Source organism: Sitophilus oryzae, unplaced genomic scaffold (assembly GCF_002938485.1).
Source record: "Sitophilus oryzae breed Bouriz unplaced genomic scaffold, Soryzae_2.0 scaffold_857_pilon_pilon, whole genome shotgun sequence".
NCBI lineage: Eukaryota > Metazoa > Arthropoda > Insecta > Coleoptera > Curculionidae > Sitophilus > Sitophilus oryzae.
Window position 1 is genome coordinate 745691 of NW_022147480.1, and position 20540 is coordinate 766230.

The following is a 20540-nucleotide window of genomic DNA, read 5'->3' on the forward strand; positions in this document are numbered from 1 at the left end:
TTGAAAATATTTTTAATCGATAGATCTCGTTGTGAAACTATGATGTGCAAAAAATCTCCGAGCTAGATGTTGTAGTTTTCTAGAAACTTCTAATGCACGCTCAGCCTGGGACACCCTGTATGTCCCCGGACTGTCTTAACAAGAGGAAAAACTTTTTTATTGTTGACATTTTGAGAAAAAAATTCCCCTTAAATAATATCGAAATATACTACCCCTATAAATATTTTCGCTTATTTAGGACTCACTCAGTATAAATAACTATTTTAACAATAAACGTCTGTTTTTACATCAATGATTTATTTATTGAAATATATAGATTACATGTTCAACATTTATTCCATTTTTTTGTTCACTATAATTATTGACTGATTTAAATATATACTTTATTGCGTTTATTTACAAATTCATATTTATTAAAATTTAGGTATATAAAAAGAAGTTCTTACTAAAACGCTTTTGGCTCATACAATAAAAATTGCCAAATAAATTAATACAGCACAAACGTATTTTATAAACGAATTTGATTGAAGAAGATTTGGTGTTCACCCTGTATATATATATCTTTTTATTTTTAGTATGCTTAAAAAAGGAATGTGTTAATTGACGATCAAAATATATTTTTTTGTATAAACCAAAAAACGTTCTATCACTTACATTCAAATAAAAAGCTTTCATATATAAATATAAGTATATTTTACAGGGTGTTCATAATTTGGTTATACATTTTTGAACTATTTTGACAAGATTTCTCTACGGAATACATACAGCGTGTTCAAATTAATTGGAAAAGTTTATTTTAAGCTTCTTAATTTTTGTTGTTCTTATAAGTTTTCTTGATTTCTTCTGGCTTGTGTTCTTGAACGAATTTTAGATATTTCAAGCTGCCCTGTATGTTTATTACCTTATTAGAAGTTTTTATATGTATTATATATCCAATTATCTTGAACACACTGTACAGTATGTCCCCGGATTGTATTTAAAAGAAGAAAAACTTTATTATTGTTATTTTTTTGAGAAAAATTCATTCTTCATAAAAATTGCTTTTTCTAAAATGGTTAATCCCGTTTATACTTTTCCAAATTTTCATACAGTTTTAGAGAAAAATAAAAAAATATGAAAATATTGTTGACTTTTTCTTAAAATCCTAAAAATCAAAAGACGTTTCAATGGTAATATCATTACATTTTCATTTTTTGATAGTTGATTGTTATTAATTTTGATTAACGTTATATTTTTTGCTGTGACAATAATCAGAATTAATAACAGATACTAATAACCATCTATCAAAGAATGAAAACCTAAAAACGATATTGCCATATAAACGCGTTATGATTTTTAGGAAAAAATTCAACTATATTTTCATATTTTTTGTTTTTTTCTCTTTGGGAGAATGTTAATGCTTAAAAAGTTTTTTCTCTTGAACAGACGATCCGGGGACATACTGAATATCTACATGTTTTTTTTTCCAAAAATATTATGCATGTATATAACATCTACAAAATTATGTTTATAATTTTTTAAATGGCATTTTAGGCCTAAACCTAACAACTTCTCATGTTGCCTAAAATTACTGGCTAGATTTCTTACGTCACTTCGGCGAGCCCGTTTAATATTAACACCCTGTGTTGGAGCAAATTTCGTCATGTTTTTTAAAAAATCAGTCTGACTAAAATATGCAGTTCTCAATTCGCAGTAAAAATATAATGCACATTTTTATCCATATAAAGTAATTTTTCTATTTACTCAGGACATAACTTCTTCAATATATCTGTATATCTTTGTGTTGTATAATATGTAAAATCTATTCTAAAATTTCTATAATAAGGATATAAACATATAACGATAGTTTTCTATATTCTATTATAGAAAATATTTATTAAATTTGAGCAAAATTTCAAAAAACAGATGAATGAAGAATCTAGTTAACTTTAGAGAAAAATATGTATATATTTCTCAAATAGAATATGAAAAACTATCTGAGCTACGTTTTTCTGTTTAAATTATTTTTATAAATTCCAAAAAATGCCGTATGATTTAATGAAAATGACGCCATAGTAACCTTATAAATAACAGTTTTACTGTATCTATTGCTAGTACCATACTACAAACGTTAAATTTACACTAAATGAAATATAGGGTTTGTTTTAAGTACAAAACCCACAATTTTAACAGAAAACAAAGGTATTTTATAAACAATTTATGTAACTTTAAATATTTGACAAAATCTATTTCTAAGCTTGTGTATTACGTCACTTTTATTCAATCACATGGTTTACAGAGCTCTACGTTATGTACAGGGTGCTCTAAATTGAAGAAGCTGAGTCCGCGTAAACTAACTTAAACCTTATATATCTTTATTTAAGTGAAAAACATCAACAATATATTAACAGCAACAACAATTTAGCAACAATTTTCCTTTTTTTTGCGCAAGATTTCGGAAAGAACATACAGACATTAGGTGAGTTACGATTAAAGCTATTAGTAGGACAGTACGCATGATAAATTATTCACATATCTATTTATAAATACATATACAGTGTGGTTCATAAAGTCTGCAGTAGCTCTTGTTCATTTTGATTAAATTTTTGAGGCATTTTTGCAATAAAAAAGTTAGAATTTTGTTTTACAGCGACAATAAAATTTTAATTTTAACATTCATCGATGTCCGTCAATAAAATTATAAATTATAATCCCAAATCAAATGACAATGACAATTACTAAAAAGAATTTGCAGTAATTTACATAATGCCGTAATGGCGTCATCAATCTCTTTCATCTGGTTGGTAAGTGATTGAGAGGGTTCGACGATATATGACGTGACGTTGAACGATAGCTGAACTTTCTATATACAGGGTGGCCCGTCGAAAACGTTCCGCAAGGCATAACGGCCAGGGTATTTTTTTTCAAAAAATCCAAAAACACGTCAGTTTTGTTTATGAGGGGGACAACTTCTGCCCCAAAAATTATTGCAAAATCTTCAACCCTCTAAGCGGGGGTGTCATCCCCCAACTTTTTACAAATGGAAAGGGGGGTCAAGTGGCGCCGCAATGAAAAGAGCTTTCTATTCTCTATATTCCCCCGCCTCGTTTTTGAAAATCGGTCGAGTCATTGAGAAAATATGAAGGATTGAAATTTGAAAAGTTTATTTAAACATTTATCAGAGTAAATGATAAGGGTAAATTCCTTCGACCAATTTGCTATTTTTTTCTTATTATTTCTAGATGTTTACGCATTTTTTCACTTGCCACAAGGTTGAACGATCAGGTGCGGCAGTTGCTAGCTGTTCTGTGACTTGTGCGTTGAAGTTCTTCTCAATATCGTTAAACTGACCCCCAATAGAATTTCCAAAAATACCAGCCCACACGTTCAATTTCTGAGGGTTTTGTGCAAAACTGGCAACGCTGGCGCGCAGTGAATAAGTATTAATGTTGTAATCGCGGAGAAATTTTTTGAGTTTTTTGTGGTTCCTAGCTAGAATAAATTAAATACAGTGTTACAAGTAGTTGACAAAGTAAGTCTTTAGTCTTTAAATAAAGAAGTGCCATAATTAGAACGGCTAATCATCTTTAAAAAGGCAAATTTGTTAGAAAACGCCCCGCCGTGGTCAATAACTTTGGACTTTGAACCATCACATAAATCGATTAACAATAATTATTTGACCTAGTTTTGGACAAGTACAGCGGACGTCGTTGCCAATTGCAATATTTTTTATTTGAGTAACAGATATTATAATATATAATATACACCGTAAGAATGGTAGATACGCTCATATTCAAACAATTTCAAGAAATCAAATCTTTAATACAGAACAGCAAAAAAGAATTAAAAGAAGACATTAAAACGGTGAGAGAGGATTTGTCAATTCAAACGGAAGTTCTAAAGGAGAGTATTACTGTAATACAAAGTAAATTAAACGATATAGAATACAGGGTACAAGCACTAGAAAAATTAGCTAGGAAGAACAATTTGATAATATTTGGGCTACGGGACCACAGAAACCTAAAGGACTTTGAATTAGCTACTTGGGTAACCGAGCAACTAAGAAATCTGTTAGAAGTAGATATAAATATAAGCGATATAAACAATTTATACTACTTAGGAAACGACTCAACGAAACCGCTACGTATAGAACTCAATTCATATTTAAAAAAGGCATTGATTCTTCGAAGCGCCTATAAGCTGAAGGGAAAGAACATTTTTATTAACCACGATCTTTCCAAGAAAGAGAGAGTGGTGAACAAGGTACTCAAACAAAATTTAAAAGAGGCAAAGGAAAAGGGTTTAAGGGCGTACATTAAAAGGGATACTCTTGTAATTGGCAGCGAAACTTATAATTACGAACAATTGGTGGAGAGAGGAAATAAAGGTAACGAATCTGATTGCGAAGTCTTTACCGATATTCCATCTAGACCATCCCTAAGTGCTCCGGGGACACCCGTCAACGAACAACCTGTACAACCTATAGAGCGTCACAAGCAAGAAACTCACTATCCGGATCCAAAAGCTAAGCCGACCAGTACTATTGAATTTACCATTAATCCGGGAGCATCGACTACGCAAACCGCAGGGGTTCGGCTGGCCTTATAACCGCATCCCTACCTTCAACTAATAAGGGAAGACCAGCAACAAGAAGTTACTCGAAGCCGGTATAGAAATGAAGATGTCGTCAAGTGTAAAGAGACATTTTTTTTTAAACAAAACGTTAGTGAATTATTTATATACATTGATGGCGCTCGTTTGTGCGCGGCTACAATTTCCTTGTAATTTTAGTCTAATTGGAGATATAAGCATATATCGCGACTTGACTCTGCACTTTTGGGACTTTTAAATAATTAAAATATACTATATGTTTAAATTTAATTTGGTGTTGGGCTAAAAATAAATAGACTATTAATATTTAAATATATAGTAAATACATGGACGTTTATAAACCAATATAGATTATTTGTTTCTTTATTAAAGGTATTTGGAGTATATTGTAAAACAAAAAAATATATATTTTATCTTTTATTCTCTTTTGAAAAATTAGGTGTTTCCGATATGGGTCAGATTGCAAGTTAAATATTTAAAAGCTTAACATATAAGATAACAATGAATTCATATATTAGGGACTTTGAAACAAGGTTGATTGAGGCAGATGTGGTGGATGACATTAATATATGTAAATTTGACATTGAATTATCATCATTTAAACTTTTTCATAATAATATTCGTAGCATAGATCACAATTTTGATGAGCTTCTTGTTCTTTTACGTGGAATAGATTTTGAATTTGATTGTATAGTACTTACTGAAAGTTTTAAAATTTGGAATATTGATTTATATAGGATACCGGGATACAACATTATATATAATGAAGGAAGTCTAAATAAAAATGATGGAGTAGTAGTACTTATAAAATGTTCGTTAAATTATTCCTATAAAATACTAGATATAGGAGATAAGACCGCTGTGTAATAACTTGTTTTTTAGCGTGCTTAAGTGTTGGACAATGAAATATATTAATTTGATACATTTAGATATAGTTAAGAATTTAGTATAAAATATTGTAGTTATTGTTGTAGAAATAAAACTCCTCAGACAAGGTTCTACCTTAAGAGGATATTATGTTTATTCACTATTTTGTATTCGTAAGTTATGTATAAGTCTTGTATATACTTTGTAATTGGATCAGTTTGAATAAACATTATTTATTATTATTTATTATTATTATTTGTGTGTGCACCTCGTGAAAAACCCTGGGGTTGTCCTCAGCCCAATACCGACAGTTGGGCCGATTAGCTACACCGTTCAAAAAGAAAGTACACTCATCCTAAAAACACACATTAAATAGGAAATTATTATCATTCGCCACTCTTTTACTCATAGTTTCACAAAATTGCAAGCGACGATCAAAATCGTCTTCGTTGAGTTCTTATATCAACTGAATTTTGTACGGGTGGAACTTGTGTTTTTTTAATATCCTTTGGACGCTTGTACGATTCGCGCCGGTCTCATTGGCTAATTTTCTTGTACTCAGCGTACTATCCATGGCAACTTGGCCCAATACGAATACCTCCATACTTTCATTTACTACAGGATCTTCCCTCTGCCTCTTTTTATTCATAACGGAACCAGTTTCGCGAAATTTTGCTACTAACTCGCGAACAATTTTGCCATAAAGGTGTTTGTCAGGATGGCGTTACATTCATTATTTTTAAAATAAAGTTAGATTATTTCCAGTTTTTCTGCAAGTGAGTACACCATAATTGTTAAAAAGTTTAACGATATTGAGAAGAACTTCAACGCACAAGTCACAGAACAGCTATCTAGCAACTACCGCACCTGATCGTTCAACCTTGTGGAACGTGAAAAAATGCGTAAACATCTAGAAATAATAAGAAAAAACAGCAAATTGTCTAAGGAATTTATCCTTATCATTTACTCTGATAAATGTTTAAATAAACTTTTCAAATTTCAATCCTTCATATTTTCTCAATGACTCGACCGATTTTCAAAAACGAAGCGGGAAAGTATAGATAATAGAAAGCCCTTTTCATTGCGGTACCACTTGACCCCCTTCCCATTTGAAAAAAATTGGGGGATGACTGAATGATTTTGCAATCATTTTTGGGGTAAAAGTTTTTCCCCTCACAAACAAAATTGGCGTGTTTTTGAATTTTCTGAAAAAAAAATACCTTGGCCGTTATGCCTTGCGGAACGTTTTCGATGGGCCACCCTGTATATAAATCAATGCAGACTTTATGACCTATGTATTGGTGACACTCTTAGATTTAACAATTTTTAAACAAAAAATAAGACTATGTGAATAAGACTATGAATATCATTCAAATCCATTAAAAACCAGATTAAAGTTAAGGGTATTTTTCTACTAACATTTATATATTATTATGTTTGTATTAAAATATATATTTTGTTTTGATAAAATCTGTGCTAAAACTATTCCAAGATCACATGTCGTCTTAAAACGATTCCTTGTTTCGGTTCATAGTAGGGTGTGACAGTGGCGCAACCAGTTGAGGGTTTAAGGGGGGTTTAATCTCTAATAATTCTTACCCAAGTAGCATTTTCACGACTTGCGACCACATGTTTACTAAACACAACGTTGGATTAGTTACAAAGAATAGTTAGCTCCCTACCTTAGGTATTAAAAAAAATTTAAACGTTTTTATAACGTTGTGCAGACGTTGGACTAGTACTACAGCAAAGTAGAAGCTTCTGCGACGTCGAATAAACGTTGTCTTGTAACCATTTTTGCGTAAGTGATCTTTAGGTGATTCGGACAACGTAGTTACAACGTTGGACAATATAGAGTTTTCCGACGTCAGTCTCAGGACCTATTCCAACGTTATGCAAACGTCGTCTGTTTTACTAATTTCAACGTTGTTTAGATTTCCTTATTCTTACGTTGGTAGGATGTCGAGTCACTACCTTTTTGCAACTGTTTTTGTTTTTATAAAAAAAACTTAATTAAAATGGGACATAAGAAAGGTACATATAAAACTAAATTTAAATATACATCGACATATATTACCGATAGTTTATCCACTCCCTCGTTTATTTAGATTATAGAGGGCGGCACAAGCTAGACTCTAGGATGACTAAATTATGCAATCTTGCGACTAGTATACTATCTGTTAAGGCCGAACTGCGACTTTATTAGTCCAGTATGCGACTACTCGAACTACTCCATCTCAATCTCCAAAACAACAAAGTGAAAGCCGCCATGTTGTTAAATAAGAAAATGTTTCGTTCCTAAAATATCAATTCCTGCGTTTTGAATACATTAACTTGAAATATTTGACCCTAAAAAACACGCGGAAACAATTTTTTCGACTGCGAATAAATTATTCTCATTTTACTAAAAAAAAAATTCAAGAAAATTTTTAAAACTTCTTTAATTTTAAGGCCCATTAGTATTTTTCAAAGTAGGAACAATACATTTATCAATAAAGTTGTTTGCGTTTAACTTTTTTGCCTTGGGTAACGAGTTACAGAGTCGGTTAAAGTGTTTCAATAATTATGATCTTCAAACATCCTCCACACTTAAATACTTTTGTTTTGTTTTTCTTCACTGCCATCTGACATATGTCTCTCACTAAATCATAAAAATAATATTTTTACTATAATTATCCCAATTTAGGATAAAACGCGACTTAGACGCCATATTAGTTTTGTATTTCTGTGAATTAGGATTTTAAACAACGTTGCAGTTTGTACTAAATTAGGCTTCTAGCCAACGTCGGTATCCAACGTCGTTTCGACCCAAAAATTATTCTCCAAACTAGTGCAGACTAGGGTTGGCACGAGGTTGTACCGACGTCGCGTCCCGACGTTTGGTCGCGTGACACAACGTTGTCCCGACGTCCAAATGCTGCTTGGGTTAACAATATAGGTATATCTGAACGTTAAGAGCTTAAAGAGTTATAAATAACCAATACTTTTCATTACAAAATCTTGTAATTATTTTTATTTTTGTAATATGAAAACTAAGTGAAAGATGAGTAATAAGCCTTTTAAAAGTTGTTTAAAAATATGGATACATTTATTTGTGCATTTAAGTCATTAGGAACATTTTGATTATTAAGTTATAGTGGCTAATACAATGTGATCAAAAAGTTCTATGATCAGTCTTATTATGTATGATGACAGAAAAACAATTACATAACACAATTCATTTAACTGTCACAGTCATAGACTTAAAATAAAATCGACCGAGCCTTCCTCATCCAGCCTATGTTGTCACGTCTTTAATATTATCAATATTTTTTTTCTTGTTATACACATATATTGAGATATTAATACTACAGTTTAATAAAGTATGTTTTAATATTCCATAGATGTATTAAATAGTCCTTATACTACTAAATTATAAGTCGGATACTGTTTAATAAGGATAAGTTCTTTACAATATGACAACACCGATTAGAGGCGAGGGAGCCTATTCATTCATTTATTACCTTGTAGTACGTGTCGCACGTGTGCGGTAAAGCTTTGTTGCCGCTATCTCCCCGGCTGTATTAACGCATTTTCTTAGCTTGTAGTCCTTAAGTGTTTATCTTACTGACTTTTTCTGTTCAAAAACTATAAAATATGGTTCGCCAGTGCCAAATTTGCAAGAAATTTGACTTAAATAATCCATTTAAGTCTTGAAACGACTTTTGACCGGTAGGCAACTCTCAATTTACCCATTGGGAGTCAGTGGCGTTGTTGTTGAAAGGCGCTTATTTAGATAATATTTTAGTAAAATGTAAAATCTGAATTTTTTCTCTTACATTACATTATTTACTTACTTACATTGTAACAAAATCATAATTATAACCCTGTTAATAATTAATAATGTTTTTATTAAAACTATATTCCGGTTTATTCTAAAATTATCTTCAGAATCTAAAATAACATACAAGAATTTTAAAATGATATTACATTATGAAACAATATTTTTTAATATACCGGGTCGTCTCAAAAGTGGCTCACCCCTATAACTTTTTTATTTTTTCAGATAAAAAAAACAGATTTGTATGTTAGTAGGTATATGACATAAATTATGATTTATTGACGTATTCATTTGTTTTTGGTCTCTTCCTGTTTCACCGAAATGATTACATCTTTTGATTTTTAAAGGCACCCTCGGTATATTGCTACTTTACTCGATAAAAAATGACACTCTGAATAGAATGACATATCATATGTCAACTTTTGACATTGTCGCTTAAAAACATATCCTATTTTAAATTTCAATCTAGGGTGCCATGGTGTTGTTAAACACACTAAGTTTTAATCAAGGAGCCTTGGAAAAATAGTTTTGATCGTCTAATAGGTTTCGTGTCTTGTCTAGGCCGGTTAAAAGATGTACAAATCGTATTTTTAACCATACATATGTCAATTTTTTCAAATGGAACAAGGGTGACTCATTAACATATTTGGAAAAAGCATTTTTTTATGAATATATTGATACCACACACTTGGTATTTCGAGTCAAATTGTCGTTATGAACCGCGTGTTACAATTACAATTAAACCATATGCGAAAATGTCAAAAGTTGACATATTATATGTCATTCTATTCAGAGTGTTATTTTCTATCGAATAAAGTAGAAATATACCGAGGGTGCCGTTTAAAAATTAAAAGTTATAGTCATTTCCGGTGAAACAGGAAGTGACCAAAAACAATTGAATGCGTCAATCAATCCTAATTTATATCATATACTAACATACTAAATCTTGTTTTTTTATTTGAAAATATAAAAAAATTATGGGGGATGAGCCACTTTTGGGACGCACTCGGTATAATAAAGACAGTACTGAGTTAAATAAATGTAGTTTTCATTTTATCCACTTCCTATCTTCTTCCTTGCTTTAATGGAACAGATTTATGTTTTCTCTAATTTACATTATACATAAAGGCATCACTTAACCAGAGAAAAAATTACAACAATCATATTTTATTTTTCTCTCCCTGTCGCCGATTCTATTATATCTGTGGAATTGATCCTGTTTTGATTAATATTAGGGGTTGTAAATGTTTGACTAAAATTAATAATTTATTATTAATTTCAAAAATTACTTAATTTCGATTATAAAATTTCTTCTATAACGTGTATTTTATTATTTTTATCCTTTTTGGACTCTAAGACGTTTTTTCTAAACTTTTATTTAAAAAACCTGTCCTAAATCTTAATAAAATATAAAAAAGTTTAAATACGATATATTTTTAATTTAATTATAGCTTCATTAAAATAAAAAAAATTACCCGGCTATGAGACGGAGAGTTCAGGTGTACTTGAGAAACCAAAGACAGTGTTGTGTTTCTCGGCAGAGTCGTCAGGGAACGATCGTTACGACAGAGACAACCTATCTATCGCTCGTGTCGCACTCGTTATAACCTAAAACAATAACACAACAATAACAAGACAGTGTCTGACCGCATGTTCCAGCTATTTATGAATGAGATGCTCAGTCTATATTTTATTTTAAGTCTATGGTCACAGTCAAAGCACACTCAATCAAAAAACTGTTTGATCATATCATATCAGTAGTGGAAGTTGTGAAACTAGTGAATATATTTGGTAAAACTTTCATGTTTACCTTTAACTGACTTATAACAAACTGAGTATACAATCTCAACAACTGTTTCATATACAGGGTCGCTGATATGTATATATTAAGAAATAAAGAAAAAAAAACTATTTAAAATATTTAAATTCAAAATATAATAGATTTTAACAGAACGTCAACGGTTTCTTGTAGACGTATCTGCTTTAGAGTTTTCTCAACAAAAAAAAACTAAAGTGTTCTAATAGTAGTTTGAATTTAAATATTTTAAATAGTTTTTTTTCTTTATTCTTTGTATTTTTTTTGCTTCTAACGGAAAGAGATAGACTTTCCGAAACGTTCAGCATTTTTTTCTTTGTTAGGCAAATTTGTATAACTGTAAACATAACTTCTGACAAGCAGCGTCCGTTTAGGCACAGAATATCTAGCTACGCAAGAGCTAGATATTCTGTGGTTTAGGTTTAACGCAGAAGTGTTTACAAAAAAAATAACTATTTTATTTTGTAGATTTTCTTGCAGTGCAGTGGCGAAATACCCATAAAGGATTTTATTTGGAAAGGTGAATCCGCCACATAGGTATGGACATTTTTTAAAATTTATTACTCAATACTAGACATTTAAAACCCCTATAACTTTTACATTTAACTTTTTGCGGGACCTCGTATATTTTACCTAATAATGACCGTTCCCATACATATCAGCGACCCTGTATAATTAAAAACTTCTAAGGTCTGTTCAACGAGAGAAGAGACGATTTTGACAGACGATATTAAGATGACAGACGACATCTGTCATTGTCATATATTCTCACATTGGAAAGACTATCAATATATACCTAATAAAATAATACGATACAAAACAAATAAAACAAAACAGTCAAAAATTAATTTTATGTTCAAAATAATTTGATATTACATATTATTTAATATCTATCTTTACTTCTCAACGATTGTTTCTAACAGTCTTTCAATATAACAGTAATTTCTGCTACTATTTTTTGAAGTTATAATAAACAGATATAATATATACAGGGCTTATGTTTAAACGATGAACATACGGTTTATATTAATACAATAATATTTTGTGTAAACTACTTCGCTGTTTGTATAAAGAAGCTTTATATAAAAATGTATTTTTCTCAGATAAAATTGTTTGTCACTTATAAAATTGCTTTTGAAATGTTTTTCATTTTCTCAGCTACTCGGGCCGCTATTGGCTAAAAATTACGAAAAATACTTTTCCCAGATTGCTGAAAATTACTATACTGATGTAAAATTTAGAAGAGAAATAACTATAATTTTTCAAATCAAATATTTAAAGATTTTCCTAGAAACCAAACCAAACCAATTTTTTACCATTTGCATCCTTAAATGTCAAACTTGACAGATGACAACAGTCTAATTTTTTGGTTTTAATTTTTAAGAATAATAAAATTAATTTCATATAATAATAAACGAACTTTATCAGTGACACTGTCTATAAACCCTATATTCATGGTAAAAAATATTATTATTGAAAGTATCTCTTGCGTACTGTCCTTTGGTTGTTTCTGTATGGTTCTTTCCTTGAATTTATTTCTTATACAACGTGTACGAATATTTTTTCGCCTATCTACATGATGCGATATTATTCTACAATACTTTTTTACCATTTTTTTTTAATTACATGTATAATATCGTGTGGTAAACTTCTTTGATAAATTCTTTATTTTTTTAAGTGTCTAAGGGCATGGCGGCAATCATAAACAACAAACAAAGTTGGCTATTTATTTGTATAGAGGGTGTAAAAAATTGGGATACTAGTAGAGAGTTCTGTGGGCGACGCTACAGATAAATACAAAAAAAAAGTTCCTATGAACAGATACCCTAAAATGCTTCTTAAGGACGTTACAGCCCTTACACTCCTCACTTGTGTGTCAAACCTCTCTCGTTTGTCGTGTTTCTTTAGCTTTTTTTTAATATCTCCTCCATTTTAATGCGAAGTATACAAGATAGCTTAATAGCCGTAAAAAGCTCATCGCAACTTCATTAGAATATTTTGAACGGGAAAGCGGTAGAAATGACCCTTTTTGTCCGTTAAGTGCTGTTAAGAAGGTGGGTTTTGTTGATGTAAATAATAGCCGTTTATACAGGGTGTTTCAAAACAAATGCGAAAAACTTCAGGGGGTGATTCCTTGTTCAAAATAAAGGGTAGTTTGCTTGATAAACGTTGGGCCAAAAGTCAACCATTAGGGAGATATCGCGGTACAAAGATGGCGGAAAAATAATGTTTTTATTTTTTATCTTGAAAACGAAAAGAGATAGGCCATGAAATTTTACGGAAGCATTACTGTTATGAAAACACACTTTCTGGTATTTTTTTCACTTTTTTAAAATGAGTGGAAGGGCTTGAAATAAACTACCCCTATCATTCTTGTTAATGAAATTTAAAGAAAAATCTTATCAAACACATGCAAAAAAAAATAATTTTGATAGTTTAGTTTATTTAGAAACTTTTTTATCTCTTGTGTTTTTTTGATAAAACTCACCGATTTGAAATTAAAAAATAAAATGTAAAGCATTACATGTCAGGACAAAAAAACATTTTTAGATAAAGAATCTAGTGGGCAGCTGTAATTTTTTTAGGAAAAATCTAGTCGGCCGCTGTCACTTTAGGATGTTTCTAATATTGTTTTATTTGACATTACCCTACTGCAATACGTTATTATCTAGATTATTATTATTATCATTATTATCACTAGATTCTTAATCTAAAAATATTTTTAGTCCTGACATGTAATGCTTTACATTTTATTTTTTAATTTCAAATCGGTGAGTTTTATAAAAAAAAATACCAGAGATAAAAAAGTTTCTAAACAAACTAAATTATCCAAATTAATTTTTTTGCATGTGTTTGATAAGATTTTTCTTTAAATTTCGTTAACAAGAATGACAGGGGTAGTTTATTTCAACCCCTTCCACTCATTTTAAAAAAGTGCAAAAATTACCAGAAAGTGTGTTTTCATAACAGTAATGCTTCCATAAAATTTCATTGTCTATCTCTTTTCGTTTTCAAGATAAAAAATAAGAACATTATTTTTCCGCCATCTTTGTACCGCGATATCTCTCTAATGGTTGACTTTTGACCCAACGTTTATGAAGCAAACTACCCTTTATTTTGAACAAGGAATCACCCCCTGAAGTTTTTCGCATTTGTTTTGAAACACCCTGTATATTTATAATTAATTTAATTTTGTTTCCTAAAATATTTCGATTAAAAGAAAATATGTAAAATTGGGCAACGCTGTGCCGGCTCAAACTTACTCACGTGACTAAAAATTTATTTGATATGAACTTAATTTTTTTATCTGCCCTTGCAAGGGCTGTTCAAGATATTCCTCAAGTTCCTCAAGATATATTTATAGGAACTTTGTGTTTTATTTTATTGATTTTAATATCACCCACAGAATCGGTTCACTATTATTTTTACACCTTGTATATATCTGAAGGCAGTACGGTGTGATTTAAATTAGCATTTTTCTTATGTTATTAGTTAATGTAGTTTTATTAATCTCCTCGATTGAGTACTTTCAATAAAAAAAACTTTATTAAATTTTAATTATATTATTTATCAACATTTATCATGACTGTATCAATATTTAATATTTTTCTTTCTACAGGGTGATCCGAACTGTATTCCGGAAACTTCGGCAGCATATTTTGCACATAAAAATAAGTAAAAAAGTTCGTATAAACATATGTCCTAAAATGCTTAGTTTCGGAGATACAGGGTGTAGAAGTTTCATTTTTATTTCGATTTTTTCCAAATAATTTATGAAGTAACGTCAATATTGTGATAAAAATATGTGTTGTTCACCACTGTGGTGAACCGATATTTTTTAATTTAATAAGTGAATATTCAAGTGGGGACTTATGTAACGTAACCACAAATTACCTATTACAGATGCGAAAGAACACCGAATTCCGCGTTTCGGCTTCTGTGACCTTCAGAAAGAGTTGATAGACAATCCGCATCAATGTATATTTTGCGTTATTATTTGTGATATGTGATCGAGGCATATAATCTCATTAATACTTAATAGATTGCTCGTCATATATCAGTTTGTAGGAAATTAGGGAAAAAAAAGATTTTTATAGTATAAAAACATTAATTTATTTAACAAAATTTAATTAAAGATGTGACAAAATAGTTACTTTTCTATTGGTTCTATCGGACTTTTTTTGACTATATAAATTTTTATTTATAAACTTTAATGCATAAAATATTTTCAATCTAATAAATAATTTAATGATGTAAATAAGAGGAAATTTCTCACATGAGTGGTCAAATTCTATAGTTTTCATTATATCAAACAGCCTCTGAATGTTTTCTTCAGTGTAAAACTCATCAAAATTTAAAATAAATAATTTTTCCAGCCTGTAAATAAAATGAACAAATTTTTCCACTTTCATGATCAAAGGCTTTTAAATGGGTAAATAATTTCGAGTTATCCAGAGATTCGGATTCTTTTGCAAATTTTAGACAAATATCACATTGATGTATTTGAAGACCCTTTTTAATGATGTAGTCAAACATAATTAAAGGCATTTTGAGTTGAAAACATTTCTCAGAGGCTGTTTGATATTAAGAAAACTATAAAATTTGACCACCCATGTGAGAAATTTCCTCTTATTTACATCATTAAATGATTTATTAGATTGAAAATATTTGATGTATTAAAGTTTACAAATAAAGATTTATATAGTCGAAAAATGTCCGATAGAACCAATAGAAAGGTAACTATTTTGTCGCATTTTTAATTAAATTTTGTTAAATAAATTAATTTTTTATACTATAAATATCTTTTTTTTCCTTATAAATAAACACATTTGCATCCCATTTTAAATAAGATATACAAATTACCAAACTTAGAAATAACAGTACAAAAGTTCAACAAAAATCCTACACGCGTTTTTAAAAAGAAACATATAACCACGCACTATGTCATTCCAGCAAGCGAATACGACACAGCATAGGTTTCCGGACTAAACGACTGGTGTATTTACACCACTCAATAGGCGTGTCGGGTTTGCCGAGCGGTTTCCGATGCAGTCGCTTTCTTTCGCATCTGTTATAGGTAACTTGTGACGTAACGTAGTACATTTTTCAAGAGTAAATGAAAATATTCGGTCGAAACTTAATAACGAAGAACAATAAGATTTAATTTAACATAAACTATTAGGTCGGGACTTGGATACTAATAAAAGTGTTTAATCGGGAAAAATATGGCGAGAAAGAGAAAAAAAATATTCAATTATTTTTGACTGATTTTGTGCGGCGGGTAATATTAACTATCGAGTTTCGGCGAATGATCCAAGAACTTATGTAATAATCGATTGTAAATTACTCATAACATTGAGTAACTATTAAAAAGGCATTTAATAGTGGTGGTTTAGTTTAATAAATATTTTTTATAATCATACTCCAGGGTTTTTCTGTGTTAAACAAATAGGTATAATATACCTGATAAATAAGTTCCCTTTTCAACAAGCCAAATTAGTACAAGAGCAGGAACCCAATAATGGACTCATCTGGTGGAAGATAAGAAGAAGAGTGTTTATGTAGACGCCAACGGGGGAATTGGGCGGAAATAAAGTAAGTGAATATTATTTTCTGGGCCCAAAATTGGCGGTCGTTACACCACCTACATTTTTTTTAACTGGTTTGAAGAGTAATAACTTTTCATCCGTACCTGTATTTAACTAATGAGTAAAAATATATACATTTGCGACGTTTGTTACGTAAAAAAGGTCTCTTTGTAAAAATCGCTACGAGTAATGGTTCTCGAGATATTTGGAAATTATCAATACTTGTCATTGACATAAATTAAACATGTTGACTAAATAGTTATTAGACTGAAATCATAAATTTGAAACGTTTTTGTGCCAAAAGTTCAATAGAAACTGTTTTATTATCATTTTTTCGATACAAAAATCGATTATAAAATCTATGATTAATTTAAAAATAAAGTTCACAAATTTATCATTTCAGTCAAATAACTATCTACTCAATACAACATGCATGTATTGACCATTTCTATTGTAAATATCTTGAAAACGGTTGCTCTATTGACATCAAAATTGAATTTCTCATGTCAAGAAACTTCCAGACCCCAATTTTCATCCCACTGTTCGGTTTTTATATGATTCAGAATAAAAAATATATTAATTGTAAAATTAGTAATTTTTTAATGGCCATAATGCGTTCTTTCAAAATCATCGAACAACTAAATCATTTCAATAGATCCAGTGACGTACCGTGACTTTGAATTTTGAGACCAAAAACTGAAACAATTATTTGTCAAAAAAATCATATTACAGCTATATGTTTTATTTTGCATAAAAATGTAAACTAATAAGTTAGAATAATTATAATTCTTCCCTAACTAAGTGGTTTTATCGCTAAATTTACCTAAAGCAACACAAATCTTAAATACGTGGTCTATTATAACAACAAATACATCGTAAAAGACTATTTTGGTTTTTATCATCGTAAAAGACTATTTATTTTAGAAAATAATTTAAAGGAAAAATGTTAATTCAGTTAATATTAATTTTTGTATACTGCTCAGATTTATCTGGTCTTCTATCATATATTTTGGAAATTAGAGAATTACCTGAAGATTTTCATTTAAAAATTGGCATTGATAGTGGTGGTGGATCACTTAAAGTTTGTCTGAATGTGCTCCCTGAAAATGATCCCGAATATTTCAAGAAATATAAAAGTGCTGGAATTAATAAACTATTCATAATTGGCTTAGGACCAAAGTTGTTTGAATCTTATGCTAACATTAAAGGCCTCTTTGACACGTTAGATCTGCAGTCCATATGTGGAATTTGTTCCTATAATTTTGCCGCTGACTTTAAGCTTATTATGATTCTCCTTGGTCTTCAGTGAAATTCATCCACTCACACTTGCCCATGGTGTGATGTAAATGTAAAGGAAATGGAAATTAAAGGATCATTCAGAACTATAAAAAGTATTACAGAAAATACAAATTTATGGCAACAATCTGGAGGAAATATAACAAAAGCCAAAGATTTTAGTAAGCGTTTTTGTTTGAAATATTTTTTTGTATTTTTTAAACTGTTGTTCAATGAACCATATAAAAAAGGGCAATTATTTTTTAGAAAACTGTATAAACATACCTTTAATCATTGGCGACGAAGAAACACCTGTCTTAAAGTATATTCCCCCTCCTGAGCTTCACCTTTTGTTAGGTGTGGTTCAAAAACTACTTGATTGTCTTGAATTGGAGAATACCAATGTTGCAACAGAATGGATAAAAAAAGCGGGATTGAAACTAGATCATTATGGAAAATGTAACGGAAATAACGCCAGACAACTTTTAAAGAAAGTGGATATTTTGAAGACGATATCGCCCGGTAAAGAATCCTATTCAAAGTTTTTAGGAGCAAAAACCTAAACATCTTTTTTTTAGGAATAAATATATTGCAGTGTTTTCTGCATTCAATCAAGTAGTTTCGAGTTGTTTTGGTCAAGCACTAAACAAACATTTTGAACATGACATCGAAAAATTTAGATTGGAAGTACTCAACTTAGGTATTAAGATAACTCCAACGATTCATGCAATTCTGCATCATGTGCCAGAGTTTATAAAAGCAAATCATAGAGCTCTAGGATTTTACTCGGAACAAGCATCTGCGAGCAGGTTCATTTTTCCTTTAAATTATTTTCTAAAAAGTTTAACTTGAATCCTCGTTCAGAATGCTACAAAAATAGTCTTTTACGACATATTTGTTGTTATAATAGTCCACGTATTTAAGATTTGTGTTGTACTTAGCTTTAGATAAATTTAGCGATAAAACCACTTAGTTAGGGAAGAAATATAATTATTCTAACTTATTAGTTAACATTTTTATGCAAAATAAAACATATAGCTGTAATATGATTTTTTCGACAAATTATTTGTCAGTTTTTGGTCTCAAAATTCAAAGTCACGGTACGTCACTGGATCTATGGAAATGATTTAGTTGTTCGATGATTTTGAAAGAACGCATTATGGCCATTAAAAAATTTCTAATTTTACAATTAATATATTTTTTATTTTGAATCATATAAAAACCGAACAGTGCATCCAAATATTGACGTGACTTCAGAAATCATTAGGAAAAATTAAAATAAAAATGAAACTTCTACACCCTGTATCTCCGAAATTAAGCATTTTAGGACATACATTTATACGAACTTTTTTACTTATTTTTATTTGCAGAATATGCTGCCGAAGTTTCCGGAATACAGTTCAGACCACCCTGTACAACAATTATAATGACTTTTCTTAAGAGCATTATATTTTCAGCTGATTAGCTTCGTTTGTCGTTCGTGGTTGCCTATCGCACACCCTTTTTTACACATCATTAATTTAAAATGCACCAGTTTCATAAGAGTCCATTTGTTATGTTTTTTTTTCTCTAAAACAAAAAAAGACGCTTCAGGGTTGGTTCTCTATAGGTGTGATGATTTGTTTCAAAAATTCATATAGTCTCTACCGTCTAGAGGGTGTCAGATGGTTACAATAGGGACGATAGAAAAATCTAGGGATGGGTTTGATCGATAGGATCAGATGTCTTAGATCGCTGTTCAAATTGTAAGGTATTTGGTGTTGAGATTATGTAGTTTCTCTTTGGTGTTCAGGATGTAGATGATCTCCTCCGTCTCGTAGGTATCGTCCTGACATCACAGCACTGTTTCCATTTCGGCTATCTCCGTGGTGGTTGGTCTAAAGAAAAGAGAAAACAGAATTGAAGAAAAAAGAGAAAACCCATCAATATCCTTAATATTATTATTAAGGTGCGTCCACAATGCTCGCGCTCTTGCCTCTGATTGCAGATTGTTTGCGCTTCCTGTTTGTCGTGTTTGTCATTGTAATGTAGTGCTTGCATTCGTGCTGTTCGGACATGGATGATACCGAAGTATTTTTAATAGCGGCTGCTAATGCGATCAATATTGTAAAACGAAGGAGACAAAGAGAAAAAAGGCGGTGTTGGATGTCTAATAATTTCAAAAATAGATCCCAGCACAGTGAACGTAAACATCTATGCGCATTGCAAACAGACAGAATATTGTCCGCTACTGATTTTGAAAGACATATTAACTTAGTTGGCCCCCGTATAGAAAGATAAAATACAACTCTTAGGAAGTGTATTCCGGGTAAAGAAAGAGTTAAATAGCATTAAGATTCTTTGCAACTAGAGACTCACATACGAGTTTGGGTTATTGATTCAAAGTTTCCATGCAACGTATTTCAAAAATAATACCAGGCGTATGCGAAAATATAAATAAAGTTCTCAAAGATCAGATTAAGATAAGTAAGCAATATAAATATAGAGTTATATTTTATTAAAGGGATATTTAATATTATTAATCCAAGAACAAAACACAAATATTTGTAATTCTGAACAAAATAAAATAAGAAAAATCATGGTA

The 20540-nt window shown here is 30.5% G+C and overlaps 1 protein-coding gene across 1 annotated transcript in view; it reads right to left on the reverse strand.

Moving 5' to 3' along the window:
• Positions 1 to 19465: 19465 nt before the first annotated feature.
• Positions 19466 to 20540, reverse strand: part of LOC115889906 (glutamate receptor ionotropic, NMDA 2B) — a 285735-nt gene continuing 284660 nt past the window's right edge. The window contains exon 17 of the mRNA XM_030909998.1: positions 19466 to 19833. Coding sequence (XP_030765858.1) covers positions 19791 to 19833 — 43 coding nt within the window. The 3' untranslated portion in view covers positions 19466 to 19790. The remainder of the gene's footprint in view (positions 19834 to 20540) is intronic.